This window comes from Thermobia domestica, chromosome 7 (genome assembly GCF_964235325.1).
Source record: "Thermobia domestica chromosome 7, izTheDome1.hap1.1, whole genome shotgun sequence".
Taxonomy (NCBI): Eukaryota; Metazoa; Arthropoda; class Insecta; order Zygentoma; family Lepismatidae; genus Thermobia; species Thermobia domestica.
Genome location: NC_137460.1, coordinates 292001398 through 292022197, shown reverse-complemented (window position 1 = coordinate 292022197; position 20800 = coordinate 292001398). Strand labels below are relative to the sequence as shown.

At 36.0% G+C, this 20800-nt stretch overlaps 1 protein-coding gene across 3 annotated transcripts in view; it reads left to right on the top strand.

Annotated features, from left to right (window-relative positions):
* The window catches only part of LOC145691045 (uncharacterized), a 64233-nt gene extending 44134 nt beyond the window's left edge, over positions 1-20099 (top strand). For all 3 annotated transcript variants that reach the window (XM_081766657.1, XM_081766656.1, XM_081766658.1), the window contains one exon: positions 18269-20099. In XM_081766657.1, coding sequence (XP_081622783.1) covers positions 18269-18944 — 676 coding nt within the window. In that variant the 3' untranslated portion in view covers positions 18945-20099. The remainder of the gene's footprint in view (positions 1-18268) is intronic.
* Positions 20100-20800: the final 701 nt, after the last annotated feature.

The following is a 20800-nucleotide window of genomic DNA, read 5'->3' as shown; positions in this document are numbered from 1 at the left end:
GTATATTTACTCTTTCTTTTTTATATTTACAATTTAAAGTTTGATTTTTTGGAGAACTAAACTTAAGTCTTGCTATGATATAGTCATCTCTAGCTTCATGTTCACGTACTTTATTCGAGGCCTCTGTCACAAGTTTGACACACCACACCTCTCCACAACCTGGGTGTGACAGGGAAACTTTTGTATTTCTGTGATGGGTGTAGTGTCAAGACTTGATGAATGATTTTATATCATCTTCACTTAGGTTGCGCAGAGTTGGAGGAGGATACAGTACACAAGAATTCAATTATTTATTTTAAACTAATAAGAAGCCTGAAAATTTACGTTTGGTGGTACAAAATTTCGAACTGTCTTCTTTCTTGAGGCAGTTTGTTTTGCTTTTAAGATTATTTTATAACCGAATATATTCTCTGTCATCAACTAGCATTGCCAACAGAAGATTCTCTGAGTGTGCAAAGAACGCATTTCGTTCTATTACATGAACGAGAACTTGAAGTAATTCGTCAGATAGATGTCGTGTTGTCTGGATTATATCAAAAACATGTTTTGGTCCGTCAGTAAAATATGGCAAACCAGACGGGCGTGTATGATTTCAAAATGAACCTAACTATTTCTTTTAAGTTTTCAGATAGATCTGACGAGCTGATATACAATCTAAGGATTCGGTTTGCTGCAGTTAGCCATCTGGAATGGGACAAAGGACCAGGGTCCCGGTTCGTCAAGTATTCTGGACAGTGTCCCGAAGTAATTGCCTTTGAAATGTCCAACAGATATTGTTGGTCTTTGCTCAACAAATTACTGTCTATATCAGGAATCGAACAAGCTATGGATTGATAATCGATCACAGGGAGTTTCTCACAGCAAGAGATCTCCTGTCCTATTGGCTAAAAGATTTAGACCTTGTAGTTTGACCATCAATATGTAGAAAAATGTGGCGGAAAGGAAGGTCAATAACATGCAGGAGGCAGATGCTCCACTGTAGAGGGCGTCCTATATGATTTTCTACTCAGTGGATGACACCGTTCTTCCATCCAATGTTAGTTACAGTGCCATCATACTCTTCTACTACTACTACTTTTCAATTGATATTGTTATTTCAAACAAGCAAGAAATTATGCTTTGAGTTATATCATTTGACGAACTCGAGAAAGGAGATGCATGTCTAATATAAGTTGATCCAGGTTCCTGCATAAGAAAATAGTGTTCATCTTGCACAATTTCATGAAATTGCTTGGATTTAATTTTCAGTGACCAAAGTATCATCTTGTCATCCATCAAAGAAAAGACCCCGACTTTCCTCTGGAGGTCTGAATTCAGTTTTAAATTAGTTCTAACACGACTCTTTTTTCTTCTTATTTCACACTTATCAACTACATAGGAAGAATCTGTATCAGTTATCACCTTAACACCTTGTAGAACACTTGACGCTATGACATCTGTTACCCGATCAGAGACTCCGAACTGATCACTGTTTACCGCTGTTGCACTAAGTTGAATTCTCATCTGCCATTGGGGCTTTCCAGTCGATGTCCTTGTTCTGTATTCATCTTCGTCACACTCCGAGACCTCACTCTGATCTGTATTCATCAATTTCTGAGGAACCCCCAATTTAGGAACCTCTTTTCTACTCAGTGCTCGCTGGAGATTAAGAGCTCTTCGCTAAGCCTTCAAATTTATCTTCTTTGTAACTGTTTTGTCAATAGATTCAATCCAGTTCAAATCAATTCAATCAATGTGAAGTGAGTTCTGCTTCGTTTTTAGCTAGCAAAATGAACGAAGAATTTCACACTGAAAATTGAGAAATTTCTGTTTCTTCTCAGACCTTGCGCGAACGGAAAATGTAAAATTGTTCATCAGAATTTAACTTATATAGGTTCTTTAAACCTTAAAAAAGGTTAAAATAGGTCCGTCTTTATGTTAAAAGTTTGAAATAACTTTAAAAATTTACAAAAAAGGGCGATTTTCACAATTTTCAGAAATATTAAGTGCGATGCGCGAACGGAAGATGTTAACCGATTTGAATACACACACTCACACACACACACACATATATATATATATATATATATATATATATATATATATATATATATATTAGGGATGGCCAGAACCGGTTCCAGGTCTGGAACCGGATCCAGAACCGATTCTGAAAACCGGATCTCCAAGAACCGGTTCCTCGTGGAACTGGTTCCACTGAAACCGAAACTTTATGACCATCCCTACGCTAAACCCGAGCTGCTGGCAGGCTGTGAACAGTATGCTAGATGAAATGGTGGAAGCGACAGGCAGGCGCCCAGGCGGCGGCAGCTTGTCTCATTTGGCTAAATAAACTGTGTAACTGGCAAACTCATTGGCTAAACAGGCAAACTGGCCAACTCATTTGGCTAAACACCCCAAAATTTTGGCTTGGTGGACGAAAATTTTTTTCTGGGGGCAGAAGCGGGTCTGGGCGAGGAAGGCACAAGCGCATGGTCCTCTTTGCATTTCTTTTGAAGGTGAACTTTGTGCTTCCTTTAAGGGTCTTTGGGGGCTTTCGGATCCAGGTCTGGAACCGGTTCCTAAGATCCGGTTCTGGAACCGATTCCTAAGATCCGATCCTGGAACCGGGTTTTCAGATCCAGATCTGGAACCGGTTCTTAAGATCCGGTTCTGGAACCGGGTTTTCGGATCCAGGTCTGGAACCGGTTCTGAAAACCGGATCTCCGAGAACCGGTTCCTCGCGGAACTGGAACTTTGTGGCCATCCCTAATATATATATATATATATATATATATATATATATATATATATATATATATATATATATATACAGGGTGGGCCATTTTAATTAATCCACGGAAATATCTGAAAAATGATGAAACATAGAAGACATTTTTGAAGTACACGTTATATATTGCTAAGGGGGAAAACCAATTCCGCCAAAAGTACCCTTTCCCGCCCCCCGTAAATGGGGGTAACGGGAGGTAACTTTGAAATGTCAAATGGGAACATGGGTCGAGTAATATCTCGTTCGAAAGGTCTTGGAAAACTAAGTAACGCTGTACCAAAAGATGTTTCATATTGTGCACCAGTTTCAAAATGGCCGCCGTGATATGGTTCGGAAACTCCAGTACCCGTAGTATGAAAACCATGGAAGGTAAATGAATGGAACAAAATTGAAATACGTAAATATCATACGGCATATCAAATGATGTAATCCCTATGATCCCAGTGGCCTCCCTGAAGGGGTCTTGTGGGCTAACTTCAAAATTTCAATGTCCGACCGGACAACGGTTCGGGCGTACGCTTGACCTACCCAATACTGTTTGGATGGCAGACTTCATGCATAGAGAATTGGTGCACTAAGTTAACGCGGATGGCCACAGTTACATTTTGATTAACTGTTAGCATTCATGTCATATTGTGAGCTTGAGAGACGAAACGGTGTGTACGTATATTCCCGAAATGCTTTCTGAATAACCAGCACGCATTGCATAAAAGTTTCTCTTTTTTTAGTCACTACAGCGTCATCCTTACAAACAAATGTTTCAACCACACCATACCTATTTGTAAGGTTAGCCTTAATTTACGAATTAAAGTAGAGTTCTCCTTTGAACTTTCACTTTACTTTCCACCCCACCCACATACAGAGCGCAGGGAGAGATTATTTTGCAGGACTTGGTTTTCTCTCTATACATTATGGCAATTTTACTCTAATATTTTTATCTCTGTTGTATTATTTTCGAGCCTTGGAACGCCTCCGTGGTTTACCTATTTAATTTTCGTTACTTTCATTTATGTCTAACCGTATTCATACTATGGGCACTAGACGTTTTCTTAGACACAGTCACCATGTCTTTGCGATCATTTTGAAAACGGTGTCTCATGTCGAAAATTTTCTTACAGAAGCTGTTTGATATTAATTTGTCTGTGTAACGTGATGTTACTCGCTTCAAGCTGGTATTTGAAATTTTGAAGTTAGCCCCCAAGACCCCTTTAGGGAGGCCACTGGGATCACAGGGACCACACCATTCGATATGCCCTATGATATTTACATATTTCAATTTTGTTCCATTCATTTACCTTCCATGGTTTTCACACTACGGGTACTGGAGTTTCCGAACCATATTATGGCGGCCATTTTGAAACCGGTGCACAATATGGAACATCTTTTGGTACAGCGTTACTTAGTTTTCCAAGACCTTTCGAACGAGGTATTACTTGACCCATGTTCCCATTTGACATTTCAAAGTTAACCCCCGTTACCCCCATTTAGGGGGGGCGTGGAGGGGTACTTTTGGCGGAATTGGTTTTCCCCCTTAGCAATATATAACGTGCACTTGAAACATTTCTTCTATGTTTTATCATTTTTCATATATTTCCGTGGATTAATTAAAATGGCCCACCCTGTATATATATATATATATATATATATAGAGAGAGAGAGAGAGAGAGAGAGAGTTAGTTTCAAAACAATACCGACAGCGTTTGGGAGATTATTCCTGACATCAAGATAAGACAAATGTGTAGACCAACCTGGGTGTAGAAATCCGCCATTTCGGAGTTAAAGGCTGTCGGAAACATGAAAAAAAAAAAAAAAAAAACTCTAAAGGTCTATAGAATGGAAGAAACTAGAAACGCTTTCAAAGTCTCGACCGAAAGATCAATCGGAAAACGACCATTATTAAGACCTAGGCGCAGATGGGAGGACAATATTAAGATGGATCTCGCAGAGATAGGAATACAAAGTAGAAACTGGATCCAATTGGCTAAGGATAGAAGTCAGTAGAGAGCTTTTTTGAACGCGGTATTGAACCTCCGGGTTCCATAGGCCATAGAGTTAGTTAGTTAGCTTCAGAACTATGGGATTTACCGTAGTTGGGTCAAGGCTTGACATAGGTACTAATATGTGCTATATCCAAAAATTCATGTTTCTAAATCCTGCGGTACTCACGCAACAATTTTTATAGACGGAGTTTGGCTACGGGTATATAATTTGAAGTACTCACCAACTACATTTATAAAAGTTGTTGGCGAAGTGCCGCAGGATTTTCAAACGTGGATATTTGGATAGAGCACATACTAGTCTCGTATCTATTAGTGTCTTCTTGTAAGAATGTAATTTGATAATGATTTTGCATGGTATTTTTTAATATTGATAACTATATGTATGATCGGGAAATGTATATTCATGGTAAATTTCAAAGGAAAAGAATTATAAATACGAAAATCAGAATAAGTAAAACAGAAAGGGCTAAATGGAAAAGGAAGTTTTATTGTTCTTATTTAGTGCTGTTGTGACATGAAATTTGCCACATACATATCTTTGCCGATTATACACATACTAACATTATAAGAAATTCCGGTCGAATTCGTTATCATATTAAATTCCTACAAGAAGAAATTTATAGACATGCGACAATAATTTTGGACATGAGTGTACATTAGTCAAATATTTTTCATCTCTAATGATATATACTACTACCGGTTTTAACTCATATTTTTATCATATAGTGATGGCCTAGCCTCTGTAGCTCCAGTTCCAGTTCTTCTCTTCATATGAGGGCGGTGAGGGTGCCAGTATCGGCAGGTCACTTGCTGCAACTGAGAAGCTTCGGTGCTCCATGGTCTTCTGCTAACCTCTTCGCCTTCACGTATGATTTTTCTGATTTGATATCGTCCATTAATTGTAGTTTCCTTCGCTCCCTCCCTCTCTGTTGTCACCACCTCTCTAGCACCTCACTCATGATACAGTTCCTTCTTAGCCAGTGTCCCAACCACTTTCTTTTTCTCTTGTTAACAATATCTAAAATTTTCTATTTTTCCCCACCATTTCTAACACCCTCATTTGTTTTCCGCTTGACCTAGCTAATTCTATCAATTCTTCTCCACACCCGTATTTCGAAAGCTTCCAGCGGTTTTTATCATTTTTGTGTATTTTTGACCCATATAGTGCAATAGTCCACACGAAGCAATTTTACGAGTCTTTTTCTCAAGTCTTTATTCAAGGTCCGACAAAATAGTATTTTCTTCCTCCAAAAGGCCTTTTTCGCCATTCCTATCCTTGCTTTTATTTTACGTTCGCATTTCATACCATTACTAATAACACTACCCACGTATCGAGAACTAGTCACTTGTTCCATTTTCTCCCCTCTTTCTTCTATATTCTTCTTATACAGAAAAGAAAAGTTTTCATATTGGCGCGAAACAGTGTTTCGTCTCGCTATTGACACTACAAGTGTATATTTATTGTTTTCCCAAGTGTTTCCCCCTTCTCTCTCTCTCTCTCTCTCTCTCAAATTTACCTATTTTTAAAATGTTTCTTATGTGTTGATTTTTCACACTTTTTATTTTATTCGCGTTTTTAATTTCTTAAAAGAGTTACGATTGCTTTTTCTTAAATCATTACATTATTGCCGTGTAGTACCAGAGGCGGATCGCCATTCCTCCTCCCCCGCAAAAGATGAAACTTGCTTATTTTACATATTAAATAATTCCTATCCCACTGTTTGGAGCTCTCAAAAGTAGTTCTAAGTCGCAGTATTACAACCCACCGCACCCCCCCCCCCTCCCATAGAAGTCCGTCCTGGATCCGCCCCTGTGTAGTACACTAGAATGTACATGCTTATTTTATCATTGTTTAAGTCTAGCTAAATTTTTATTGAACTTACACTATGTTCTACTTTCTCATCTAAGATTGTTAAAATTTTTTCTGTAGATTTTGATATTAATTGACACTGAAATAATCTATGATTAATCATTCCTTCCGCTTCTCCTTACCAACTTAGAGTGATGTATCTTTTTTGATTTTATATATGGTAATAGAGGTAAGTTCCGTATGGAATCTTAATTTTATTAGCTGTACAGTGTGACGTCTTTTCAAGTCGCTTCGATTATTTCAAAGGTTTGTATCTGTTATTTCAGATACTTCCTAATAGAATTTTAAAGTTTTTTTTCCCTTTCTTTTATCTATATTTACGATGGCAACGTCATCTTTTCTGCAATATATCTGCGTTGATAATATTCACTGATCAATTCACTTTACATTCTAACACTACTGTATTTACGATATTTGTTGTATCCTATCTTATCATGACCATTGATGACTAAATTGTTTTCCCATTTTCTTGAATTCTCTGTGTTTATCCAGTCTCCATTTCTTACATGACTACTGGTACTTCTCTGCTGTCTTTTCTGCATTTGTTTCTGTCTTTGGAACGAAATTTACGTTTGTGTCTAGAACGGTGAAAGGAACATGTTTAGTTGTATACTATTTGTTCTTCAAGACCTAACTTCTCTCTGAGTGAAATATAGTTGTCAGTTTCTGCTTGATTACTAGGAGGGCATCCAATAAGTTATTTACCTAAACAGGAAGGGAGGGGTGTAACATAATGACGCCAGACGCACGTCAAGGCCACTGTGGGAACCCCTGTGCTCAATTTGAGGTCAGTCTGAGCAACACAGTGGTCATGACCATAGAGTTTGTGTTACGCCGTGTACCTGTCCCAAGACTTGTTATACTTCTTTGAAGAGGAGCAGGACAAATTCCTGGCTCAAACGCCTGCGAGCAAGCAGGAATCCACTCAGTGGAAACACCACGATTCTCCTCCCCCGAAGAAGCCTTCCAGTGTTTCCCAGTGGTTTGCAGGCCATGACAAAGACTATTTTTTGTCTGAGATTTCTTCGCTACCCACAAAGTGGCGACAGTGCATAGACCTCCATGGAAACTACATCGAAAAACATTAATGACCAGGTGAGCCTATTTGCATTCTTTCCTGTCTAGGTAAATAACTTACAAGACGCCCTTCGTAGCATTTGCATATCAGCTTGCCTCATCACCAGTAGCTAATTTACCGTCAACTTGAGATTGAGCTATAACACCGTTAATCACAGGGCTATGTTCGAAAATAATTGGAAGTTGTTCGAAATCTTTTCTGATTATTTTTTATTTTTTATTTTTTTTATTTTTTTATTTTTTTTTTTTTTGCTTGCAAAGTTTCCTCAAAAAAACTATCACATTGAGATGAGATGTTTTGCCATTCCTTTTCTTTTCATATCTACATGCTAAAGGCTTTTCTGCTACTGAAAACAGCGCGCCTGGTTCCTTCATTCCATCACTTAGAAAAAACATCTGTTTTGATCATATGATTGCTATTTACGTTTTCTTTCTCACAACTATGCATTTATCAAATATCTGTTCTCTATGTTTGCTTCATGTACTCATTCAACTTTTCATGTATTGTTTCAAATTCGCTGGAAATTGTAAGTCTTCATCGAAATTTTATTTCTACGTTGTGACTACCTAGGTCTACAATATCTTCATAACATCCAGATATTACGATTACTTATATTTGTTAGATTGCTGTATGCTCTATTTCGCTATTATTCTCAAAATGTAATTCATTGCTAACCTCACTATTTATACCTGAACGAGTTCTGTGTCTTCTAAAATATTTTTTTTTAAACAATTCCTACTCAATGTTAACAAATTCACTATTAGCCTAATTAATTACTAAAGATGGTGATTCAAACTCTACTTGCGTCATTTGATTACTAATGCTGTTTTCTAATTCACAAACTATTTCTGTCGATTGAACTCGCATTGGTTCGAATTTTTGTGTTGTCTCGACTTGTGTTTTGTTTTCTATTGTCATATGTAGGAGAGGTGTCCAGAAAGTAAAGAACGATTGTACGCGACGCCGACCTCCCCCCCCCCCCCCAACTACTCAGATCGCGTGCGCGGCAGTTAGCTCCTTGTTTCACCTCAGTGTAAGCCGAGTCTCAATGCTGTGCGTTCCGGCGATTCAAAAGGGAGGCGCAAATCTAAAATCCCGCCAAATGTGAAGTACGTAGTGTCCTTTGTTTTCTGAACGCACAAAAAAAGAATGTTTATGATGATAGTGCAATAAACGAGCCATCAGTGAGGAAATTGGGGATTACGTTTAATCAACGAGAAACCAGCGTGCGTGAAGATCGGAGTGGGAGGCTGTCAGTTGGTACGGAAGAACTGAAGGAAAACTTCGGGAAAACACGTCTCACTTTGAGCCGGAATTTTTGGATGGAAAACAGTTCGCAAACGGTGAGAAACTCAAGAATGCAGTGAGAGCGTGGCTCACAATTTTGGCGGCAGATGAGTGTAAGATCGATATTGAAAAACTGGTCCCACGTTATAACAAGTGTCTTGACAACTATGGCGATTACATAGAAAGGTAGAGTAATGTTCTGTGGCTTTGTATATAAAGTTTTGTGCTGATGTCTTTTGTTTTTATTTAATCATACCGAAACCTTCTTTACTTTCTGGATGACCCTCGTAATTTCGAATTGTTTATTACTAGAATTAAAAAAAAAAAACTTGGATTTCGTTCAGCTATGTTATATCTTTCTTGACGTCGATTTTCAACTTCTTTCACTTTTACAATCTCATATAGTTATGGTAACGTGCAAGGCTTAATTGTTTCCTAACAACTTTTAACATATTCTTACTTTGCTTAATTAATTTCTAATTGTTTTTTTAAAATTTCTTTCCGTTGACAATTATTCGTCCATTAGTCGCGATTTTTTCTTTTTTCATCAAGGTAATTACAATATTTTCAGTTTTTTTTTGTTTGTTTTATTATTGTTATTTATTGTTCGCCTCGTATTTCAAAGAACACTTTGCTTTATTTCCCGAAAGTTTCTAGTATATTCTTTATAGTTTTACAATCCTCTACCTTATCACATGTTTCTTTTTCTTAGCTATTTATTCGTGTATAAGTTTTATTACAAAATACTTTTACTGTTACACTAACATATCTGTTTCTTCCTGGCAATAAAAACTTTACTAAGCAACCTCAAGAAAAGCACAAAAAATTATTTTATATATATGGTCATCACTGCACTAGTAGTCGTCGTTTATTCACTAAAATCCTTAAAATAAGAAAAGCACATGAGATTAAAATTTCAGATATACGCTACTAGCTTTATTACACTCTTTGTTACAATGTCACGTGACGTGTAACAACAGAATCCTCGGTGGAGGAATGCTTTCGGGAAAAGTAGCAAAGTGTGTGACGAAACAACGTGCAGGAGAGTGTATAATTGTGTAAAAGCGTAAGCGAATCAGGTATGTTTTTGGTCACTTATCAATTGCGATACTATAGTTTTTATTAATGTGAGTAATTGAACCTTACATTTAATATCCATAGGATATGTTTCTCGTGCCAGATTTTATATCTACGAACAATTTTAAGAGTTAATGTGTGTGGCGACTACTGGATCGCATTTTACTTTCTTGTACTAGAGTTCGCCACACCTGACACCTACTGGATCATATTTTGTATATTAGAGGAATAAATAGTCGTAACGGGAAGAAACACACCTTTCGCTTGCTTTATTAAAACTGTGAATCTTGTTCTCACGCTAGTTAGATTCAAAGATCCCTAAATGTGTTTCGAAGAAAATTCCTCCCACTAAATACTTGCGGGGGGGGGGGGAGCAGAAGGGGAATAAACTGAAATAAAGTCAGAAGTTTCCAAAATACTTAAAACAATAATTCATATGAAATTGACGTATATTTCATATTTAATTAATAATTGATCTAGTAGTCAGCAGTGTATATATATATATATATATATATATATATATATATATATATATTACTCTAGTCAGTCTTTCTACACTTCGATTGTCATGATTTCACACCCTGGTTAGACCTTGGATGTGATGAATCATGAGTACGGACGTAGCAACGGAATTGGTCCATGGGGCTCAGCCCACTCTGAAAAAAATACTACTTATAGAAGATTGGTTAGCAATTTGCACATTCATTTTAAAGTGGCAACAGTTGGAGCCTTGTGCTGTGCGATATTTCGATGAACGATTGATATTTTCAGATAGCAAGATATCGAGATTGATATATCGATTTTTTATATTTTGATATTTATATTACGATATTTCGATATATCAAACAATTTTCGGTATTTTGTCGATATCGATTATCAATATCTAAATCCAAATGTCGAAAAGCCCTATCGAACCCCTTCCGAAATGAAGTTTTTGATTACGGGGCCTGATTAGGAATGCGCACGAGACAAAACAAGTTTTCGTTGCGAAATTCGAGACGAGATAGACCTCTTCCAATAAAACACACACAGTTTCGAGACGACATAATTTCGCGGCACCTTTTCAAGAGGAGACAGCTTCAAATCTTGTCTCGTACTCACCCCTAAATCTGATAGTGAGTTATCCAAAAAATAAAAAAAACAGTAACAACATGTGATTCTAATATAGCTATATTGTGTTAAGCTTTCTTGCAGAAAGCAGGTATACGTTTTACAAATTTTAAAAACAAGTGCAAACATTCTTTGATCTTTAATTAAATAAATACAAATTTTAGTTGTTCATCTGTGATTTTTATTTAGTTGTCTGTTACATTTCCAACTGAATGCGTACATAATCACAGCTAAACTAATTTGAAATTCTTCTACAATTATTGTGGTATGCACTACCGTCACTGGAAAGTACATGGTATTTAATTTTTAATAAATTCCATTTTATAGACAGTAATTGATGAATGGCTTTGCAGGTAAAGAGATTTTATTTCTTATATAGAAATAATTTCTATGTTGACAACACACACATCTTTTTCCTACATTTTGTTTTTAAAATAGCGTGTCTTCAGAAAGTTCACCTAGTTTATATTTTAATGTGCCACATTGAATTGTTTTTTTATTATGCCTTGTGAATTCTTGCCTAAATACACATAAATGCCGTGATTTCAGCATGGGCGGATTTAGAGATTGTCTGCTGAAGGGGCGGATCTTCCGGGGGTTTGGAAAGTTTTTTTCTATTTTTTTTTTTTTTCAGAAAGTTGTTGACTGGGGTCAAAGCCTTTCCATATCCGTCTCTCTCGTTACTCCACAGAAGCTCTCAAATGGTTTCCAGTCATTATATAAATAGAAAATGCAATCTTTTAAGGCAACATACCCTCACTACATTTCAACGTAGATAGCTGATATGTCGAATCCAAATCGCAATGAAACATATCGCCTCTGCTTGTTTTCCACTTCCAACACTGGGTATACCGTAATTTAATTGAACGTTTTTTGTGTTTTTCATTTCAATACAGTCTCATTTTGTTACAATTTACGGTTTTGTTCGAATTTAAAATATTAACCGTTCCTAGTTATTGATATTACTACCGTTGTCTCTTTAATGATGTATTATCGTAACAAAAGATGCCAAATTTCGCTTAACTGTAATTCTTCCTCTCTACTATATGTGGTGTCACGTAATTTTATTTCCATTGTTTCTCTTAGTAATGAAATGTAAGTAAAAAGCTTGGATGGAACACCAAAACTTACATTTATGTAAGTACAAGTATCTCCATGAAAACTATATAAAACATATTCTTGGATCTTATTTAGTCTTTGTACCTATAGCTTAAACCAGTGATGGCCAAATGGTGGCCCGCGGGCCGGATTGGACCCGCGAGTATATTTCGTCCGGTTGGCATTTTTTGTTTTAACTGCATGCCTAACTGGAAGAGTGTAGTTGGTTTTCATAATATTCTTGCATCAAAAATTGACTTTTACCTCTGAAAATATTTTACAAAACTTTTAGTTACGAAGCCCTTCTATAAAGTAATCCCGATAGTACAAATTCGTTTTCTAAATAGCAGAATGCAGATATCAAGATGTTGGTAGCTCAGGCCGTACTGAAAGAAGACTCAGGATACGCAAAATAGAACAACGAACCTGAAGATGATTGACTTGCACGCTTTCAAAGAACCTTCGCCACGAAGGTGGGGGGTGGGGTGAGGGTATGCAGCTCAAGTTTGGTTGTTGTATTGTTCTTATGCAGGATGCGTTCGCAGTTGTCCATCCCTGGCTTAAAAAATGACATACTAAGCAGACATACAGTTATTTCATCTATAGTTTTTATTTTTGCCATAATATTATACATCCTTGACGAACGTTTAATTCTTTTCTGTTTTAGATCAGTTCGTATTAAAATGGCATCGAAACGAAGAAAAATTTTAAATTATTCTTCTGAGCGGATGCAGCGAGCTTTGAGCGATGTAAAAGCAGGCGTTCCCGTGACTACTGCTGCTAAAAGGCATGGTGTTCCTCGATGTACTCTCAAAGACAAGGTTACTGGAAAATCTCCAGTAATAGCGAGGATGGGCCCAGAACCTACATTGAAAAAGGACGGTGAAAAGCTCCTCGTTAAATGGATTCATGCTATAAACAGAGCAGGTTTTCCAGTGTCAAAAGAACAAGTTCTGGTTAGTGCCAAAAAATTTATGAAGGTCATGGGCGTAAAAATGAAGTCACCTGATGGTGCACCAGGGCGAAAGTGGTTACAAGGGTTTTTGAAAAAAAAAAAAAAAAAAATTCCACAGTGTCCCTGAGGGTGGCGGAAAATTTAACTATTTCTAGAGCATCAGTGACCGAGAAACAATTAGAAATTGTGGGCAAATAGTGTTTTTGAATATTTGTCAGAAAATAATTTCTGTGACATCTTAAGTGATCCTAGTAGAGTGTTCAACGGTGATGAGTGTGCTTTTTACTTAAACCCGCAAAGAAACAAAGTTTTGGCCGCGAAATGTGACAAATCTGTGTATCGAACTGTCAACACGGAAGAAAAAGAATGTTTCACTCTTCTGATCATAGCCAATGCTAAGGGCAAGTTGGCACCCCTTTGGTAGTTTTAAAATATGTTAGAATACCTGCCGACATAGCAGAAAGTGTCCCATCGACATGGGGGATATGTAGATCAGAGACCGGATGGATGACATCAGCTCTGTTCTATGAATTTGTAGCTAATGTTTTCCATCCTTGGATAGTCAAAGAAAATATTACCCTTCCTGTGTTAATGTTTGTTGATGGACACTCATCCTATTTAACGCTTCAGACAAGCGAATTGTGTTCAAAAAATGGTATTATTCTTGTAGTCCTTCACCCGAATGCAACTCATCTCATTCAACCTATGGATGTGGCGCTTTTCAAGGCGTTGAAGAAAAAATTGCAAAAAAGAGTGCAACAATGGAGACTAGATAATATTGACCATCCCATTCTCAAGAAAAGAAATTTCTGTCCCCTACTGAAAGAAGTTTTACATGATATAAACCCAAATATTATTCAGAACGGTTTCAGAGCTTGCGGAATAATACCGTGGAACCCTAAGGCTGTCAAAATTATGTGTCAAAAACATAAAAATGAAGAACTTTCGTCAGAACATAATGTGAACGCAACTGACCATAAATTATCAATGGTCGCTCTAAAGGTGCTATAGGAGAGGAAAAACTTCTTCAGTTCAAACGGTCGGGTACCAGTACATGGAAAGGGAGTATTGAAGATAAATCATTGTTTGATGTGTGGCGGAAGATCAGGAATGCAACTTCAAACAATCTGACGCATGAAGATTCAAACAGAAGCTCCGCAACTGTAGAGGTAGAACAAGAAGATGATTCCACAGAGCATGAAAATGAAAGAGATGTTAGTTGTATACCTGAAACATCTACGTCTACCCCAATCCTACCAACATTAACCCAAACACCACCTCCTTGAGAGGCTAGCTCTTCCTCTCCAGGAACACGTACAATTCTAAAACGTTCAAGACGTTCTCAAGTTCCAGGTCGTTTTAAACGAGCCGCCGCTTTCTTTCATGAATCATCTCCATCAAATAGAAAGAGAAGAGGAATAGAAAAGCTTCCCAGTCATGAACCAGGTATGAACAGAAAGCACAGCAAAAGCGTGAAGCTAATGAAAACATGATGAAGAAGGCCGAGGAAAGAATGAAGAACAAAGAGACGGCGGAGAAAAATGAAGTAAGAATAAGAAAAGTACGATTTTATTCCGTCGCAAAGTTCCTTGATGCAGCATATTAGGAAGAATTTGAAGATTATTTTATTGTAAAAGTCAACAAATGAAAGAGAAGCTTAACATTTGAATTTGTCTTGATTGTCATAAATATTGACGATCAATTAAATATTTTAAATTTTTTAAACTGACGGGTCAAACAAGAAAAATGAATAGAAATGTTCTTTTTCGTTATATCATTTCATATGTGCTATTCACGAAAAAAGCATTTTTTCTTTCTAAAATTGCTTTTAATAAAACTGTTTAAAGAAATTTTTATTTTTATTCTTGAGTGCTTAACGTAATGTATTGTTATTAATCTTAGTATTTTATAGTGTATTCTTAAGCTTAAGGTGATGTTATAATTAAATTTTGAATACAGTTAACATTATCTCTCAAATTGCTTTGAAAATGTATGTACAAACATGTTTGTTTTCATACTTGAGTGCTACATGTATAAGTGATATAGTGTTATTAAGCTTAGTATTTTATACTCTATTCTTAACCTTAAACTGATGAACAGTGAGCTTTTGAATAAATTATGTTAAGTTATGTGTGACGAACACTGGTACAAAACCCTGACGACCACTGGAACATTTCGATTTTGATGTGACGACTACTGGTGCAATACAAGGGATTTAACTAAAAATATATTGTTCTCCGTTCATCGGGTATTCCACTTCCAATTTTAACTGCATGGTCATGTGCAGAGAGAATCAATGTGTCTTTCCAACTATGGTACAGCTCCGAAGATTTACGATGCTCACAATAGAGACAAAAGAGTAATTTTTCAACCTTAAAGTGACGACCACCGGTGCTTTTTCTCTACCTTACTGAAAACTACCACCATCTGTAAACAAAGTAAATGACATACATTAATAATTTTCACTAGATCATACGTGTAATATATATATATATATATATATATATATATATATATATATATATATATATATATATATGTGTGTGTGTGTGTGTGTATGTATGTAAATGAAAACTATTTTTTAATGAATTTTGTGTTTTTATTATTAAATTTGAGAATATGTGTAGACAGTAATAGAAGTATTTATGGTATATGTAACATGATTATTTATTTATTTATTTTATTTTATTTTATTTTTTTGTGTAGACCGTGTATCACAAACCAGAATGATAATGGAAAGCAAGATAGGGGAAAAGGCATAACAATTATACTGATACTTTCAAAATATTGTACCTTTGACATTCTGCAATTTGTCTAAGCTGGTACTTGTTTTTGAATGTACTTGTTTCCATATAAAGCTTTTTATTACGTTTGGAATCCGTATAGTGACTTAGAAAAGAACGGGGAATTGGGACTACTCCATGAGGTGAAACTTTGTTTTACGATAGAAAGAAAATAGCTTAATTTCAAACAAATAATCGTTTCTTCACTTGTATTTTAGGCAATTGCTACTTTAATCCAGTTAGTTTTTATCATTACTGTTGTTAAAATCCTTTTAAACCAAATGGCAATTTTTTTCGTCATTTCTATGCATTACAGGAGAATGTAACAAAATGAGTTAAATTTCTGAGTCAAGGATATGAAACAACTATGAGAAGATAGAAGGGCAGAAAAGAGCCACATGTTTTAGTAATCTATTTTCTGAAAAAATAAGTTCAGGTCTTGGATTTCGAGGTACGCTTTCTTTAGAGGTAAAGTACCTAAACACATATGATCTCTATCGTCGGTTCCACAGTTTCCAATAATGTAACATGTAGTTCGTAGTAAACTGTGCTCTTAAAAACCTAACAAACATCTAAAGGGAATGTTGGGTTTCGAGAGGAATTCATCACTAAGCTTTAATTATATGTAAGCTCCAGAAAACACCATTGTCATGAACGGAAGACAAAGATACCGTTTTTTGTTGCAAAAATAGTACACCAGTAACAGACGGTGATCATAAATGCATCGCATTTTACGATACAATTTCTCTTATATCTATCTATCTATCTATCTATCTATCTATCTATATATATATATATATATATATATATATATATTGGGTGTTCTAAAAATGGCGCCCTCGGAACACAGAGCATTATTCTACAAGTCAAAATAAAGCAAACATATATATATATATTCGTATACCTTTCCACTCCTCGTCTGGAAACACAAATTGCGCTGTGTGTCAATGTCGCAAATAAATAACCATAGAATAGATCTACCAATCTATCAAATAGTTACATCGATTCTTTCCAGTTGGCAGCTAAAGTCGATATTGAGTGACACTAGCATCACCTGTTAGTGTAGCAATCAATTCAACTGCTTCTTGTATTCGTAGAGTAATCCTAATGGATCCAGGTTAATCTGCGACGCTGGCACATTGTGAATTTTTGTTACCTCATAGCGGCTGAAGGAAGTCGCGGAGGGCAAGCCATTATATAACGTTTTCGCTTTATTTTTGGCCTGTAGAATAGTGCTCTGAGGTCCGTGGCGCCATTTTTAGAATACCCCATATATATATATATATATATATATATATATATATATATATATATATATATAATGTGTATGTGTGTGTGTTTGTATGTATTGAGTGAATTATATTTACTTATATACACGAAACTGGACGATGTATATGAGATTATTACATATAACAGAACGTCCTCTTAAGTAGATCAAACGGCAGTTTTTTTTCTACTTTTCGTAAGTATGATTTCTTATTTAATTTGTTTCAAAAACACATTTGGCGTAATTGAGATTCTGTTATATTCTGTAGGCAAGAGCTTAAAAGCCTTAGTGGGTGGTATAGAAAATTCACCTTCCACTACATGGTAGTGAAACAAATATTTACTCCTAAATTCGGTGTCGCCAGCAAAATTCGAACTGGGCGGTTCTCGGCGAGAATAGAGGGGGGGGGGGGTGAGTAAAAACTGCTTTCCCCCATCTTGGTAAGGAATGGGATGTCTTAAATGTTTTGGTGAAGAGAAAAGTAGTCTGGAAACTCAAAGTGCTGGGTGTTGTTTTGTTATTTGACACTTTCAACGTGCGTTCAACACAATATTTCTTCTTCCTTTCAGAAGTAACGACCCATATGTACAGCCAAGTTGATTGATGTTTGTTAGTTTCTCCCTTCTCTATATAGAAAGAAAGTAAGAATCCACATATGTAAGTCATTAATCACAGTGTACTTGGGACCGAAACTATGGCAACGTCGTTGGACAAACATTAAGTTACAATGTCACTAGTAATAGGATACAACCGCCCGGACAGTTCCGATTACCATCCACTAAGGCCATTTTGTTGTTGCGACCACTATACACAAGTTCTGCTTAAAAAGAAAATTGAGAATTTTTTAAAGTTCATTGATTCAATGTTTAATTGCTAATGTGCTTAGGAATAAAGTTCAAATTGAATTGATGGAAAAAAACTTCCTCTTTATTATGCATCATGTTACCTAACACGTTTTCTTATTTAATTCTTTTAGGAATCATGGTAAATGTGAAGAAGTTCCCAGTGATTTGTGTGGTTTTTTATCGGGTGATGTATGTGGGAACTCCAGTGCCTCACAACTTCACTTGGAGTCACAGCGTGAAAAAGAAACAGTGAATACTTCGAACTGCAGTGTGGAAAAGTATGTTAGTGAACAATGTGGAAAGTCGCCTCATCAAAGTGGAGATTCGGTTGATCCTGAATTATCCCATTCGGTAGGGAAGCCATATTTTTGTGCTCTATGTGGTGAAACTTTCAGACAAACTATTCATTTACATCTTCATGTAAAATCTCATGAAGAACTTAATGCTTGTAAAGAATGTGGTAAAACATTCAGTAGAAAATCTGGTCTAAAAAAGCACCTAGTTATTCATACAAATGACAAGCCGTACACTTGTGATAAATGTGGCAAATGCTTTAGCTTAAAAGAGTATTACAAAGATCATTTAATGACTCATCGGGGTGATAAGCCATACTGTTGTAGCGAATGTAGTAAGAGATTTGGGCACAAACGTCAACTGATAAAGCATTTGATGGCTCATCGAGGAGAAAGGCCGTATGTTTGCAGTGTATGTGGTAAATCCTATACAGAGCAAAGGAGCTTAGATTATCATTTTATTAATCATTCACATGAGAACCATATCATTAAGACCAATTGGATCAATTTTTGATCGTTTACACAACATTTAATCGAACAAGTTCCAAAATATTAATCGATTAAGTTTGAATTTACAATATATGAATGCTGGGAAATATGCTTATGCAGAATGTCTGACATAGTGATGGGTAAATTCCCGGGAAGATATTTTTCGGGAATATTCCCTGCGAAGATTCCCAAAAATGGGAATTTTCCGGGAATTTATCTACAATCACAAAGAAAATTGCATTCTATTACTATATTATAATTTCAAAGTAAATTCGTTTTTATATCACAGTATATTATTAATGTTGTCCCCAAAGGAGTCTTTAAAATGTATATTCTGAGCGATGTTATTTTATTAATATTTTATTATATTTAGAGAGTACGCATAAATGGATATTGATTTACGATATGTTCTGTGAAAGTAAATAAGTTTCAAAAATGGTATAGTTGGTCCACATACTTTTCAACCGCTAAACAATTTAAATTTACATGTAAGTGGATTTTCTAAACTTGACTCTACTGCTGATACTATAAACATATTAAATTTTTAAATATTATAAACAAATTAGGTTGGGTAACTGCCAGAAGACACATATCCCACCATTTTGTCAACATTTTCTCATAAATATGTATGTTCAAAATATTTGCATGATACTTTCTTTTCTTTATAATTTTGCATGTAACATTGCCTCACACGACCTTTCTCCCTGCCTATTTCTCGAAATTTCATGCGTTAATTCACATGTAAAAGAAGTCCGAGTACCTCTTCAGAAATTCGAGTCAGAGAAAGGAGCCAGACCGACGTCTATTACTAACGGTGGTTCAGGGTTTATTAATACTACTTCATTTCTTTTTCTACATAATTCTACATTACTTTACAAAATGGGTTCATTCATCATTTGTAAATTAGTACTTTGCTATCTTTGGCTATTGTTTAGCTTTGGGGGGCCAGATTTTGCACTTCCTTTTTTGCGATATTCTATTTCCATGCGGTTGTTTTATGGTTTCATACGTTAAATTACGATACCAACATTAAATTCAGACAGCATTGGCGAGCGAGCGTAAGCGAGTGAAGGCGGGTTAGAGCCCCGCAGGGCACGTCGTTTTCTATCTTCGTTACCAACAATTCACTTCTTTTTCTCACATAAATCACTTTCACTTACCTTTACAGTTTGTACGAATTCCCTACTGCTCTAAAAAAAATGTGTTCGAAACTTTCTTGACTACTTGAACACCACTATCAACTCATTTCTTCCCTAAATCATCCTACTTTTTGTTAGTTTTGGCCCCCAATACTAAACAATTACCTTACTTTTTAGTGCAAATGGACATGGATCTTAAAAAATCATATTATTAGTTGTATAAAGTAGTCAAAGAATTTTAAATTTTTTAACCTCCAAATTCTTTAAAACCTAAAAGTAAATCACAATATATTAAAATAAAGTAATTGGTCATATTGTTCTTATAATTTGGAAGATAAAGTAAAGGAATGGAAATAAATTCCTTCCCGGCAATTTATAGGCCAGGGAAATAACCCGGGAATATTACCATTTTTTAAATTCCACCGGGAATATTCCCAGTATTCATCACTAGTCTGACATCTTTCCTTTCAAGCAATAATTTAAAGATGTGCTGTTAATTCCTTATTTATTTCCACGTGTGTCTGAGCACTACCGCCAACTATGGCTTTAAGCCCGTTACGTAGGAGAAATTATGTTCATCAGCGATCACGCTATCCGGAGAAAGGGGAAAGTTAGTGGCCTGGGACCGTTATGTTAGGTACTATCTCTGCATTTGCCTGGTATGAATGACGAGAACCAAGGAGAAACCTCACTCAGGATGGCTACCTTTTCCTTTCTGTGTCTCTATGGGAATCAAACTCGG